Genomic DNA, 15,081 nt, shown 5'->3' with positions numbered 1-15,081 from the left:
TGGGATCTGGGGCCCCTAGAAGCTGCTGTTCCAGTGTGAACAGGGCTAGGAGACAACTGAGAGCTCCCCAGGAGTCCAGACTCCTCTCCAGCAGGAGTTAAACCGCGTGTGTTTATTGATGGCCCACAAGTGCCCTTTGGCTGGGAGAGGAAAAGTACAGAGTAGGGAAGAGATCCATTTACATTTTCTTTCCTAAATTTCAGAGAAGAAATTTAGACTGCCTTTAAGTAATAGCACAGTTCTATATTAAATTCATACCTTAAACACAGAGTGGGGCAATTGAAGAATCAGGCTCCATGCAATGTTACCCGTTGGGGTCTCTGACCAGGCCCTCTTCCAGTTCCCCCTTTCCTGGGCTCAGCCAGACTTTCAGCCTGCTCCCCACAGTCTTGTGGAAGGGTCTGGCTTGAAGGCTCAGGGGAGCCCAGCAAGGTGCCTGGTTCCTAAGTGCTCAGCTGCCTGAGCCCTCCCTCCAGTGTTTGCCATGGGGAGCATCAGAACTCAGAGTTTAAATGATACTGTTTCTAATAGTGAGGAATGTGTAAAGAAGCCAAAATAGATGTCTAATAATGTGTTTTTGTAAATCAAACATCATTCTGTAGGCAAAGCTGCTTCCACTGCCCGATTATTAGGATGGCATGGACTCTGGGTGATTTTTTCCACTCAGCAATGGGCTTGATCTGCATCATCTACTCTTGCTCCTGCCCACACCCCTTTGTGACCAGATGGCTAGAGGTAAAGTTTATTATGTAGTGGGGAAGTTTTTCCTCTGTATTTGAGTATAGCCCAGGCCTGGCCTCCTTGGAGAACTTGCCAGGGCTCAGGGCTGTTCATTATACCTTCACAGAGAGACCTCTTTCTTCTCCTCTGAGCCCCCACTATCTTTCCTTCCTCTTTGGAAGATGGATCTGGGCAAAGGAAGGCTCTAGAAATGTGGTCATCATTGATCAGGGAGGAGTGAAGATGAGTTACCAGCGGAAAACCAGGCAAACAGAATCTTAATGTAATAGTAATAGCACCACATATTTACACAGCACTTGAAGATGACCAGCACTTGGACATGCTGTGTCATCTTTTGGAAACTACCCAACATCTCTATCTGTTCTTGTCTGGTCTGTAAGTTGAGATATTATTTAACAGCCTTGTTCTTAAAGCAGCTGTTAGAAATCATTTTCAAATAAATAAATTTATATTTTACAAAAATAAAAGTAATGTTAAAAAAAGAAAGAAATCATTTTCAAAACAAATATAGACCATGCACAAACTCTTATATCATCTCCAGATGAGGAACCACTCTGCAGAGAATCATGAAGCATCATCCATTGTGCTGATTCCCAAAGCAGAAGTTGGGCTGTAAGAGGGGTGAGAACAGCCATGGCAACTAGGAATATATGCAGAAGTTCTCCAGCTCCCTACGACTCAGTCGAGCAGGGTTCTCAGCTTTGGAATTTCTTTTTCCAACCTGCAGAAGAAAAGAAGAACTTCAGACTCTCCCACTAAGAGATCCTTATAACAGCCCTGTGGGCTATAAATTATTATCCGCATTCCTCATTCATAACAAAAGGAAGCTCAGCTAGGTAAGGGAAATAACTCAAGGTCAACAATTAGTAAGAAGTAAGAGGCTTGAATCCAGTTCTTCTGGCTCCATTTCCAGTGCTTTTTAACGATACCATGCTTCTTCACGACCCACTTTGCCTTGGCCCACACTGTCCTCTACACACCTTGACTGTCCAGCTGGATTTAATGTGGGGCTGCAGCTCAATGCCAGAAATTCCAGCAGGCACCCATCCACACTCTCCCTTGTGACCCGTGGCAACATCTTTATCAGGCCACAGGTGGAAGCTCAGGTGTTATATGAGGCTGATGAGCGGGGTGCTCTCCATGCCTTAAATTCTCTAGGTATAAATAGGAAGTGTAATTATACTACCTCATAGCATTCTGTGAAGATTAGATGAGATAGTGCACGTGAAGTCACTGGCAGGCTACCACTCATATATATATACACAATAAACCTCCAATAAACATTGAGTGCCTACTTTCCATTCCCTAAAAGGCTTGATGAGAATCAATCCAGCCGCCAGGCTCAATGGTCACCATTGTACAGTGTCCATCCCAGCAGCAGTTGAAGATTATATGTGTCCTGGAGTGATGCCCGATTACTTGCTAACTTGGGGAAATCATTAAGATTCATTTATCCTCCCTTCTCTGCTCCCCACTTCCCAACACACACATATCCATGGAAGAGAGAGCGAGATCCAATGTGTGGCCCACAGCCGGGAAACCAGTCTGGGGACAGCCCTAATTTAAAACCCAGTCTTGGGGACTTCCCTGGTGGTCCAGTGGCTCAGACTCCGCACTCCTAACACAGCAGGCTGGAGTTTGAATCTTGGTCAGGGAACTAGGTCCCACATACCACAACTAAGAGTTCATATGCTGCAACTAAAGATATCACATGCAGCAGTGAAGATTGAAGATCCCACATGCCATAAATAAGACCTGGAGCAGCCAAATAAATAAATGAATATGGGGGAAAGATCTCCCCAAAAGGAGTCAAATCCCCAAAATATGATAAGATCTTGGGTTAGACCATAGCTCTTCTTGAACCTCCGCTTCCTCATCTCTAAAATGAAGATTCACATTAGAAGATCCCTGAAATCCCTCCAACTCTGAGATGCTATGGATGACTTTTCCCGTGTGTGATTTCAGGGCTATGCTGTAAGCACTAAACCCATTCAGAAAGAATTCCAGAATCTTACCTCTTCATAGATAGTTTTATTGAAGGATGGGCTTTGTTTGGTCTTCTTGGATCCAGTCTGGAATTTCAGAGGGGAAAGAATGCTTAACTTCAAGTTAAGAAGTGTCTTACTTTTAACTGATGTGAGAGGTCCCAAAGGAGACTCAGAACCCAGAAAGTCCCTGAAGTTTTCTCACACAGAAAGATCTAGAATTTTCTACCCTGGGAGTAAACAATGGTGCTCATGGTTTCCAAAGAAGGCACAATACACACTTGCCTATGATATGATATTTCTGAACCAAAGTCAACCACACTCACACACCCCTGAAATTCACACATACACGTATTCCCAGCACCCACACAGACACACACCCTTCAGACAAATCTAATTCAAATACTGCCTCAAACTGTGTATCTTTTCAACACATAGCATACATACACATGGTTCATGTAAACAGTTCTGCCACACACTTAAGTACCAGTCCTAGCACATACCCTGAACATGGAGAAACACTGGAGACATGGGAACTCAGAAGCTTTCTCAGTAGTATACGGAGCTTTCAAAACCTAATACCAAAGCATATGGTCACGTGTCTGTGACTATATGTTCATAAACTACAGTGTATAATTTAAATATAGGCTTCCCTCATGGCTCAGCAGTGAAGAACCCGCTTGCCAATGCAGGAGATACGGATTTGATCCCTGGATTAGGAAGATCCCGTGGAGAAGGAAATGGCAACCCACTCCAGTATTCTTGCCTGATAAATCCCATGGACAGATGAGCCTGGTGGGCCACAGTTCTCGGGATCACAAAAGAGTCAGACATGATTTAACAACAAAACAACAACAACATAATTTAAATATAAATATCTCTCCTAGAATCTGGGCTTCCCAGGTGCCACTAGTGGTAGAGAACCTGCTTCCCAATCAGGAGACATTAGAGATGCAGGTTCAACCCCTGGGTCGAGAAGATCCCTTGAAGGAGGGCGTGGCAACCCACTCCAGTATTCTTGCCTGGAGAATCCCATGGTCAGAGGACCCTGTGGTCCATAGGATCGCAGAATCAGACAGGCCTGAAACAACTTAGTGCACATGCATGGTAGAATCCAAGTTGACTTAATGACTTATTAGAAGGGAAGTGAATGAAAAATCTAAAGATCTTCCCAAACCCTCTCCTCCGTTTGACACAAACACAGGAGCCTTGGCCCATATGAGTGCAACACTCCCACAGTTTGGCAGATTCCCAGCTTCCACACTACAGTGGCAAGGTTTTGGCTTCATACTGTGACTCCAGCCTTAGAATTAACCTTCTTCCCACCCCCTTTCTTCCAAGGTAGAAATATGACCAAGGGCATTAAGATGCCCTACTTTATGGTCCCAGGCACAGGTAACAGCCATGAGCTCAGCTTGGAGCAGGTTTCAAGGGGACTGTGACGGGTTACCTCAGTCTAGAGACCACCACCAGCAGGTGACTGGCCAGAACCTTCATCTAAAAGTCAACACTGTGTCTCTCTTGGCCCAGTCTACTCTTCCAGCTGTAGATTATATGCCCCTGCCTTGAAAACCTCTCCAGGACCTCTCAGCACAGCCTCAGCTGGTCTAATGAGGACTCCTTGGTCCTTCTACACAAAGCACCTCCTTTCTGTCTTTGATGGTCTACTGCCTCTCACAAAAACTCACAGAAAATCCAACTCTCCTTCTAATCTCAGAGCTGTTCTTTTTCTCCAAACAGAACCAGAAAGGCATTTCTAGTTGACCCATTAACATTTAAACAGTCATTTCACACAAGCTACTCAGATACACACAGTGGAAGACAACTCACTTGGAAGTACACCCGCGCAGACACATAACACACCCTCTGCAAACACATACCTGCATATGCATGGACAAAATACATATCTGTATAAACAGCAGCCCATGGAGAAGACTTACCTTCCAGGAAGCCTGTACCAATGAATACAGTGTATTTGCATTATCTTGTGACGTGGAAGCAGAAGCCTAAAGAAAACAGAAACAAAGCCATTTCAGAAGCACACATCCAGCACAATCCTAGGGAGGCAGGCATTTATCTCTTCCATTCCTCACCCTCAATCTTCCCCAGATGGAAGCTCGAGATGTTAGTAAAAAGAACCCCACACTAGTTGGGAGGTCAGACAACCTGAATGTTAGTCCTGCTTTGCCATTAAAGATAGCTGCTAGTTGCTGAGTGCTTACTCTGTATATGCATCCTCCCCTAACCCTTATAACACTCCTACAAAATAAGAATGATCATAATTTGCCCCATTCTACAGATGATATTCCAAAAGGGTAAATAGCCCAAGTCAGACAGTGTGCTCACAATAGAAGCAGGATTTAAACCTCAGACTCTCCAAGATTCTCTCTTCAACACCTCAATAGCTCCCTTTGACATCACACCTTCCCTCTTTGGACCTGAACCAGGTGTTCTCAAATGCAGGTAACCATCCTCTTTTTGCTCAGAGGAGAAATCTCATTCTCACCAGCATCTCAGTCTGAGAGGAGCTCTTCCCTTGCATTTATTTAAATTCTTCTTGTTATAATTCAGAGTGGCTGAAGCCAGAAATTGTCCTTACATCTCTCTTTGACACACTCTGACCCACTATCAGCAAATAACATCATCTTCAGGGGCACAAGAGAAAGCAACACCAAGCTTTGGAATTCCAGAGTGGCTCTGAGTGGTTGGGTACCTCCCTCCTTTCCTCTTTCTCTTCCATTTCTCTCCTCTCTCCCTCTCCCTGCATTGCCTCTCCTTGTCCTCTTCCCCTTCCCTTTCTTCTCTTCCTTCTTTTCTTGATCTTCCTCTGAAGCTTATCACCATCCCCTAAGAGTTTTCTTTGCCCTGCAGCCTAGCCACAAAGCTAAAGTGTTTGTTGCTTGAAGTCTTAGTGTAAAAAAAAAAGGTCATTTTTATCAGAAATTTTCATCACTGGCCACCAGGAGGCAGAATTTCTTTTGAAAAAGATGCCCCAATCTGGGTTATCAATAGTCACTTTAGCAGTCAATATTAGAGGTTGCTTCTCTAGTCTATGGGCGAAGTCCTACAACCCCAAAATGTTAAAGATGAAGGAGGTAGAGGTAGAGAGACGACTCGAAAATCATTTGGCTCAGCTTTGTCACAGCAGAGCTATGCGGCCTTGAGCACATTTAGTTAGACTGAGTCTGTTTCCTCATCTACGAAATGAAGTTTCTATTAGACCTATTTCGTGAGGTTGTTTTGTGAGATTCAATAAGAAAATGGCATGTGACGTACTTAGGAAATGTTATTATTAAGTCATAATTAGATAAAGAACAACACAGATGCATTTTCTCCTGAAAACAGGTATAGTTAAGGGCGAGAATGAAAAGTACAAAGTTCCAAGTTCAGGGAGCATCAGGAAGAGAAAATAGAAGTTGAGTCCCCTGACAAGTTTCCTCCTCCAAACTGGACCACCCTTGCTACCAAGCATGGAAGAGAAAAGAATGTCTGTGTCCGACTTTCCAGCCCTGTTCAGCTGTCAAGACATTTCAGAACCACACTCATCTATACAAACGATGTAACGCAACTGAGGCCAAGCTGTCTTCCAGACTCCAGGAGCACCAAGGTCTTACTCTGCCATTCAAGGGTGTGAGTTTCTAGGGTGGCATTAGGAAACCCCCATGGACAGGCATGGGATGGATTCTAAAAACCAGAGTGGTACCTGGGCCTGGATCGTGGAGTAGATGGTATTCCCTTCTCCAGGGGGTTTCTGCTCCTGCACAAAACATAGTAAAGGGACATATGGTGACATGAGCAGACAGCTGTGTCTGTCTGGACTTGAATTGACTGGGGAGAAACAGGATAAGAAAAGGGGCTCCGGGGAGCATGGGAAGGAGGTGGTCCTTGCACATCTCAGGATGGGGACAGATACTCACCATGCAGCAGTTAGTGTCAGGAGTGAGAAACCACCCAGATGTGAAAGAATTGCATCAAATGACCCTGCCCAACGGAGTCTCCTGTAACTTGCTTTACTTTGGTAACTTAGAAACTTGCCTTTGCTGACTTTCTGATTAAATTTGCAGTGTAATTATTGACAATGGGCTGAGCTTTGGGAGGGGCTCTAATCTGAGCCTTACCTATTAAGAAGGGGCTTCCCTGGTGTCTCAGACAATAAAGAATCTGCCTACAATGCAGGAGACCCGGGTTCAATCCCTGGGTCGGGAAGATCCCCTAGAGAAGAAAATGGCAACCCACTTCAAAGGACACAAATCTGGGGACCCTAATTGCTCCAAATCCTCCTCTCTAGACCCAGCTTTGGTGGCCAGCTTGCCCTTGGCTTCAATCCAGCCCCGTGCAGCTGTAGTGCTGAGTGGAGCCCTGGCCAAGGCCCAGGGCAGGGAGCACACTCCCTCCCCGCTCCCCTCTTCAGCCCTGCCCCACAGGAGACTGGGGGTGTGGCATTTCATGATGCCCTGAGTACACACTGCCAGCTCTGGCTCAGGGAGAGCCCGTGGAGCCCATTACAGTCCATTAGACAAGGGACAAGCTGAGCTCCCCGGAAGCAGAATGGCACTGAGAGAAGCAGGGAAGCATCAGCCATCCTCGGAGGCTAGACTCAAGGCGTCTGGCAAGAAACAGAAGTTTATGCTTTTCTCTTCTGCCCAGACCTGACTAAAGTATCTCCAGAAAGGTCAAAGCCAGGACCACGTGAAGCTTGAGATATAAGCCTTCAAGCAGAACCCTGGGGACACAAGGGACAGGCCGTGGAGAGATGGGGCCACAAAGGAGGAAGACCTGAGTCAGAAGCAGAGTAACAGACTTCAGTCCCCAACAGGTCTCTTTCACTCTAAATAGTTAGTTTCCCCTGTGTTCTCCTTTTACCTAATTTAAAGTCATCTTTATTCTGCTGGGGAGGAAAGGCTATTTTTACTGAGTATTTGGGCATCAGTGACTGTTGGAAGATGCACTTGCTCCCAGGAACTGTACCATCATCCAGTAGTGATGGGAGAAACAAAGTCTCCTGCAGTTTTTCATGCCCCATTATTCCAAGGAAAGAGGCCAGGGGAGCTGCTCTAATTCTAAATTCCCTAATTCCAAATCGTAGACCTTTAGGAAGCTGCTTCTTTGTTCTCTGAGGCCTCACAGGGCCTCACACTGGTCACCAAGAGGAGCTCCACTGCTGTGACTTCCTCCTGAAGTGAGGCATCAGGAATGGGAGTGGGAAGAGGGCCCTTCCTCCCTACACCCATCACCCTTCCCTGCTGGCATTTCAGCTGGGCACTGCCTTTCCCCAAAGCCTGTCCCCACATCCTGCCCTGCTCAGGGGCAGCACAGCCCCCTGCGGTTTCCTCCTCTCTGACACCCCCTGGACAACAGGCAGAGTTGGCCACAGCCTGCAGATGCTGACTGGCCAGAGAGGTTCCCAGAGGAGCTAACCTTTGCCCCAACTTGGTTACTCTTTAGCACCTCAGCCAGACTCAGGCATCTTCTTCCAAAAATACCATGAGCATAGGTCACGGAGCCAGCTATGAAACTGCTGTGCTTTGTCTAGTCAGGCTGGCATCCTTCCCAGCCTGGGCAATGATTAAGAAACCCACAAAAATAAACTTGGATTTGCAAGGACCTAAGAATTTGTGGTCAGACACAAAATGCAAGCAGGTTGGACTCTTCCTGGAGCTTATCCTGGCTGGTGAGACCAGGCAGAAATGAAGATACCAGGGCACCATCCCTTCCCAGCAGTTACAATTTGGCACCAAGATCCCCTTCTGCTTCCTTTGTCTTCTCTGCCCCCTTATTTTCCTCTTCTCCTCCATGGCCAGAGCTAAGAGGCTAACGGAGAAAAGATATATGGGGAGGACTGAGGACAATTGTCTGGTCCTCACTCTCCCCCTGCCCAGAATGGCCATCCTCCAAAGAATATCTCTCAGACTAGCTGAGAGAAATCCCAGCCCCTAGCATGTCGTACTTGATTCCTCCTGGTTCGCAGGTTGTTGACATCTTCATAGATTGTCAGAACTTCTGGACTTGTCTCTGTTAGAGGAGGGAAGCAAAGAAAAGAGCTGCAGAGATCTCCAGAAGATGTTCCATCCAGGCTTCCACTTCTGGCAGTCCCATCTCCATCCCATATGACTTAGACCTTGAGGAAAGTTCTAGAAAGGAGGCAGGTTACTGTTTTTCCAGGATACCTGAAAAGCACAGTGGCAGCAACCTCGCCTGACATACCTATTCTATCAGGCCAGACAGACTGCAGGCACATTTGCATGTTGGGGAACAGGCTGTAGGCATCCAGCAGCTATCCCAGAGGGCAAGAACAGAAAGAGGGCCCAGCGGCCACTGCCACCCCTCCACCAACCATACACACACACACACACACACACACACACACACACTGCTCAGTTTACTGGGGGCCCAGGCACATGCCACTGGGGATGTCAAATCAGGCGACACATCCAGGGATTCCGCACTTACGTGACTGCTTCCTCTTCCTCCTCCACACACAGAGGTAGGTGAGGGTGCCCAGGAACAGCGCCACGAGGAGAATCACGATGCTCACCAAAATGGCCAGAAAGGTGAAGTCTGAGGGACACGGAAGACACGAGCCTTGAGTGCTAAGCCCTCTCTCTTCTCCCTTCCCTCCATCTGCTGCGGAATCTGTTTCAGAACCACACTCCCCTCTCAGGTGGCTGGTCTCCTCCCACCCTGTGAATTCACCATCAAAGTCACCTCCCTGCTCATTTGGGCAACCTCCCTTGAGTGATGCTAAGATCATGGGTATTAGTATCTCACAGACCTGGCTCGATTCTAATTCTATAGACTCTGTGCTCTTGGATAATGTCCTTAACCTCTCTGAGCCTGTTTTCTCACTTAGAGAAAGGAGATAATGTTATCTACACATGGGGGTTAATTATGACTTTAATATATGTAAAACATCTGGCACAGCAAAGGTTACATCCATTCAGTCTTTTGTTTTTAACTCAACAAACATTTGTTGGGCACCTACTATGTGCCAGGCAATCTTCCACAGCACCTTCTGTTATTCCTGCCTTCACTGCTCTTCTTCATTCCAACTTTAACATTTGTGTCACAAATGTAGCCTGATACATAACCCAACCAACATGGGGAGAAGGGAAATGAGTTGATGTTCCAGGTGCCAGCTGACTACGCTCTTTGCAAACATAATCTTAATCTTAGCAGCACTCCTGTGAGATACTGCTGCTATCATCCCTGCTGCTGCTGCTAAGTTGCTTCAGTCGTGTCCAACTCTGTGCGACCCCAGAGACGGCAGCCCATCAGGCTCCCCCGTCCCTGGGATTCTCCAGGCAAGAACACTGGAGTGGGTTGCCATTTCCTTCTCCAATGCATGAAAGTGAAAAGTGAAAGTGAAGTCGCTCAGTCGTGTCTGACTCTTTACGACTCCATGGACTGCAGCCTACCAGGCTCCTCTGTCCATGGGATTTTCCAGGCAAGAGTGCTGGAGTGGGGTGCCATTGCCTTCTCCGATCATCCCTAGTTTACTCAAAAGAAAAACTGAGGTGCAGAGATGTAATGAATCAGCTTGAGATCAGAGAGCTAGTGAATGATGAAGCCATGGCTGGCATGAACAAAACTCCAGTGTCCTTGTCACGCCATATTTCTTCAGCTTGTTTCTTTTTTGTTCATGAGTGTTTAGTTTGTTGCTGTATTTGGGTAGAAGTTCCTTGAGGATGGGGACAGCAGGTTTTTTTTCCTGTGTCCCCTATGCTGATACCTATGCTAATGGCACATTAAGTCTTTCTTTATATAATGAAAAGTGGTGTAAACTTAACTCAGAAAAAAAAAGAAAAAAAAATTTAACTCAGGATAACTCTTAGAATGAGCATAAGCAAAAAAAGAAAAAACACAAACTCTTCTAAGTACCCCCAAGATGATCCTGATGACCACGTGACCCAGAGTACAGTGTAGAGCATAGTTACCTCTTGGGAAACTATATGGCTTGGGGGAGTTATCACTCAGGAGGAGGAAGGAAGTCTCCATCAATCTCTCAGAAAAAGAATGTAATGATCAGCACCCACGTCAGGGCAGTGACTCATCAACTAAGCATTCCCTACACAAAGGAGAAATTCACATCTCCCAGAAGGAAGTTCTTTATGGGGATAAAATTCTTCCTCGACCAAGACAGCCCTGGTTTTACAGGGACTGTATGCCTAGAGGCCAAGTCTTACCTGGGGAAGGGCTGCAAAGCTCTGTGGGAGTCAGTCAGGGGATCTCATATCAAGTCTCCTTTGCAATGAGCCTGGCTGTGGGGTTCCACACCTTCAGCCTCTCTTATAGCCCAAAATGCTCCACTTACCTTGGTGGTTACTCTGACAGCCCTGCGTTAGTTGGAGGCTGTGGTTTGCCCAACTGACTTGATTGCTGACATTGCAGGTATATAAGTACGAACCATTGACATCAATGTTCTCCACCAGTTCTGTGATGTTCCCAGATATCTGAATCAGATTACTCCCTTTATACCAAGCATAGCTCACATCACCACTTCTGGTGACTGAACAGGACAGAGTCACTTGACAAATGCCCCCATCCAGGACCTTCCACTTCTCCACCAGGTGGGGCTTCTCAACACGATCTAGAAGCAGAGATTCTGATCAGAAAGATGCTGGAAATACAAGCCCTGCAAGAGTTACAGGGGCAAGATGAGCTGTCCTGAGGACTCACCAAATATAGAAACCTGGAACTTGTGTTTCCAAACCTTCCCAGAGTGATTGGTGACCTCCAGGATGTAGCAGCCACTGTCCTGTGGCTGAGCTGCCTCGATGAGAAGAGTGAAGTCTTTGCTTGTAAAATTGAAGCTTTTGTTGAAACAATTTGGATTCTGACCCAAAGTTTTCCTTACTTCGATCCGGCCAGAATAATTTGTCCAAGACCATGTAAAACAATTACTTGAATTTGAGTATGGTTGAATCTTCCATTTAACAGAGTATATATTTGTCGGTAAGCTGGGGGGGCGTAACCAGACAGGCTCTCCTGAGATTCCAACCACATGATCAGCAGAACCTAGGAATTACAGGAAAGAGAACCTATGCTGGAGCTGGAAGAAAGGGTATCAAGCCTGAGCAATGTGGGTTATTGGATGTGACCTCCCTTAAACCAAGAGGATGGAAATGCATATGAAGAGCTCAGAGTCTAAGAAAACCTGAAAGTCTATCTCCCTTATCTGCCTCCCCTACCCCACGCTCTGTGCCCTCGTCTGAAGAGCCCACAAATGAGTAACAATAGTGACAATTTCTTGACTGCTTATTATGGGACAGGAAGATTTTAAACACTTTACATATTTTTACTTTTTCACTTTACAATGACTTGAAAAGGGTCTTAGCCCCATTTTAGAGATGAGGAAACTGAGTTAGAAAGAACTTAAAAGTAATTGGACCAAGTTACACAGAGAAAGATGAATCTAAAATCCAGTCAATTTGGCTTTAGAGGACAAATCCTTAACCAGTATGTTTTAAATATCATATATGAAGTCTCTCTTTCCCTGTAGGGCTGAGGTAAGCAACAGTGGCCAGCAGTGACTACTGGGAATTCTTTTTATTTTTTAATTTTCAGTTTTAGTTGGAGGATAATTGCTTTACAATACTGTGTTGGTTTCTGCCATGTATCAGCATGTATCAGTCATAGGTATACATACATGTCCCCTTCCCCTTGAACCTCCCTCTCATCTCCCACCCCATCTCACCTCTCTAAGTTGTTACAGAGCACCCGGGTTGAGCTCCTTGCATCATACGGCAAATTCCCACAATCTATTTTACATTCAGTAACGTACATGTTTTAATGTTACTCTTTCCATTCATCTCCCACTCCTTCCCCCACTGTGTCCATAAGTCTGTTCTCTATATCTGCATCTCCATTAATGCTCTGCAAATAGGTTCATCAGTTTCATCTTTCTAGATTTCACATATGTGTGTTAATATGTGTTTTTCTCTTTCTGACCTACTTAACTCTGTATAAATAGGCTCTACGTTCATTAGCATTGACTCAGATGCGTTCTTTTTTATGGCTGTGTAATATTCCATTGTATATATGCACCACAACTTCTTTGCCCATTTATCTGTTGATGGACATCTAGGTTGCTCCCATGTCCTAGCTATTGTAAATAGTGCTGCAGTGAATATGTGTACATGTGTCTTTTCAATTATGGTTTCAAATGACCAGACCCAGTAAGGTTAACTCCTCAAGCTGAACTCATGGCTCCATCGTCTGTCCTCCCATAGAACTAGAACTAGATTCATAATCCTTTCTTTTAGCGCTTAAAGTGTTCATTTTAGGACTGTGATCATTATTCATTAAGGTTTTTCAAATTTCTAGTTACCAGAAATTATCCACAGGATTGTTCCATAGAAAACAAATCAAGAGAGAAAAATAAAACTATACTACCAAAGCATATCCCAGTACATCCCTCCCAAAGGACAAAGAAGGGGACTAATGACCATGGGAGTGTGACATAGAGCTGCTTGTCATTGCCTATGCTAGAGCACCCCACTGCAATCAATGTAAACAAGTGGAAATTCCTGTGGCCATTTTTGTCAGGGAAGCTATGCAGCATGGCCCGGTGGATGCAGGGACAGGTGGATGCCTGTCTGAGTGGGTTGAAAAGGGTCAGGGAGAATCTGGAGGAGAGAACAGAAGATGGAGGTAGTTATACAAACATATTTTTTCAAATGGAGAACATTGAGAATAGAGCATTGGACAGAGATTTCTAGATGTCCACATGCATTATAAACATTCACTCCTAACCATACATTCACAATGGCATTTTCTCAAGAGACTAAGTAAATAATTAAAGGACTTATAATTACTATTTGGTGAATATAATATGATTCTTTGATTTGACACTCCTAAAAGTAAAACACATGGAGATCCTATTCATATTCCTGTGACTTGAACTGGCTCTGCTCATCACCAGACCAAAAGCAGAGACTATGCTATACACCTCTGTGACTGTCTCTTGAGATCCTGCCACTATCTAAAGATCTTGAGAACAAAGGTGAACAATAAAATAATTACTAAACCTACAAAAAGGACATGCACTGTACTCACCAATTATGTAGCCTTTACTGAATCCCTACTGTACCCAGGCCCCTAAAAAGGCAGAGCCTCTTCATGAATAAGATACGATTCTTGATGCCAGAGAATTTATGATCTGGAAATAGAACATGTTTTCATTCTGCAGCATACACATCAACATTGAGATAAATAATCATCTAAGAATTCTAATTCCACTAATGGAAGACTAGATTAAGACACGCAGCCAATGCTTCCACTGAAAATAACTAGAAAAATGGGCAAAGCATAAACATATGTTGTTAACAGCATCAGAGGGCTAATAAAGTCATATAAAGTTATAGGTCCAAGATCTGTAGGAAGGAAATTCAGAGAAGTGAGATCAGCATTTTTGACTCCTGCTCCTTAGAGGCATCTTCTGAGTCCATAAAAAGCAGTTGAAAAGCTGAGAAGCTGAGCAGAGTTTACAGTATACTCGAGGATCTAAAAGAACATGGAGGAACATCTTGATAGGAAGTGGATACACCTAAAATTCATCATATTTGGGGCTGGTACCACAAAGAGGTACACGGTAAAAGTAAGGGTGAATAAGGAATAGGCCATCTCTCATAGAGATTAAAGCCCAATTTTGAATAATCTCAACCCTGGATTGGATTAACATTATAAAAAATCTCCAGTATTTCTAATCTAGCTGCCTATTAGAGACAAATATAAATTATTCATGTAGGAAAATAACAAAAGCCAGCATATTACATATTTCTAAAATTTTTCATACAACAATGTCCAAAATGAAATAAAGAATAAACAGACGTAAGAAGAAGAAACATGTCCATATACCAAGAGAACTAGGCCCAAGGGACATTTAAATAATAATATTATCAATAATAAGCTTTAAAGTAATTTTGTTTAACATGTTTAAGGAAATAAAATATGCTTGAGAATTATAGCAAAGAACAAGTGTGATAGAAAGCAAAAGTGGCCATGCTCTCTGCAGTGTGACTTTGTAGCTCCTTCCATCATCAAGAGATAGTTCCCTTTCCCATCTCTGTCACCAGGCTGGCCTTTTGAAGAGAATGCAGCAAAAATAAGGTTCTGTTAGTTCTAAGCCTAAATCTACAGGGGCATTGCACACGCCTCTTGGAATGTGCCTTTACATGTTCTCTTGAAACCTGTCTAGCTGACATATAAACAAGACTCGGAGATCCTTCTGGGTGATGAGAGCTCACATGGGGCAAGCTAAGGCCGTCTTAGACCCGCCATCCCCAGCCAATCTGGCAGCTCACCATATTTGCATAAATGGTGCAAGCTGAAATGAAAAGAGTAACTCAGTTGACCT

The 15,081-nt window shown here is 44.6% G+C and overlaps 1 protein-coding gene across 1 annotated transcript in view; it reads right to left on the bottom strand.

Annotated features, from left to right (window-relative positions):
* Nucleotides 1-1,259: 1,259 nt before the first annotated feature.
* Nucleotides 1,260-15,081, bottom strand: part of CD244 (CD244 molecule) — a 36,920-nt gene continuing 23,098 nt past the window's right edge. The window contains exons 2-9 of the mRNA XM_055586720.1: nt 11,403-11,741; nt 11,038-11,313; nt 9,177-9,284; nt 8,674-8,738; nt 6,430-6,483; nt 4,667-4,732; nt 2,757-2,813; nt 1,260-1,462 (exon numbers count right to left, since the gene is read on the bottom strand). Coding sequence (XP_055442695.1) covers nt 1,382-1,462; nt 2,757-2,813; nt 4,667-4,732; nt 6,430-6,483; nt 8,674-8,738; nt 9,177-9,284; nt 11,038-11,313; nt 11,403-11,741 — 1,046 coding nt within the window. The 3' untranslated portion in view covers nt 1,260-1,381. The remainder of the gene's footprint in view (nt 1,463-2,756; nt 2,814-4,666; nt 4,733-6,429; nt 6,484-8,673; nt 8,739-9,176; nt 9,285-11,037; nt 11,314-11,402; nt 11,742-15,081) is intronic.

This window comes from Bubalus kerabau, chromosome 6 (assembly GCF_029407905.1).
Source record: "Bubalus kerabau isolate K-KA32 ecotype Philippines breed swamp buffalo chromosome 6, PCC_UOA_SB_1v2, whole genome shotgun sequence".
Lineage (NCBI taxonomy): Eukaryota > Metazoa > Chordata > Mammalia > Artiodactyla > Bovidae > Bubalus > Bubalus kerabau.
This window is presented reverse-complemented; position numbering and strand designations above follow the sequence as displayed.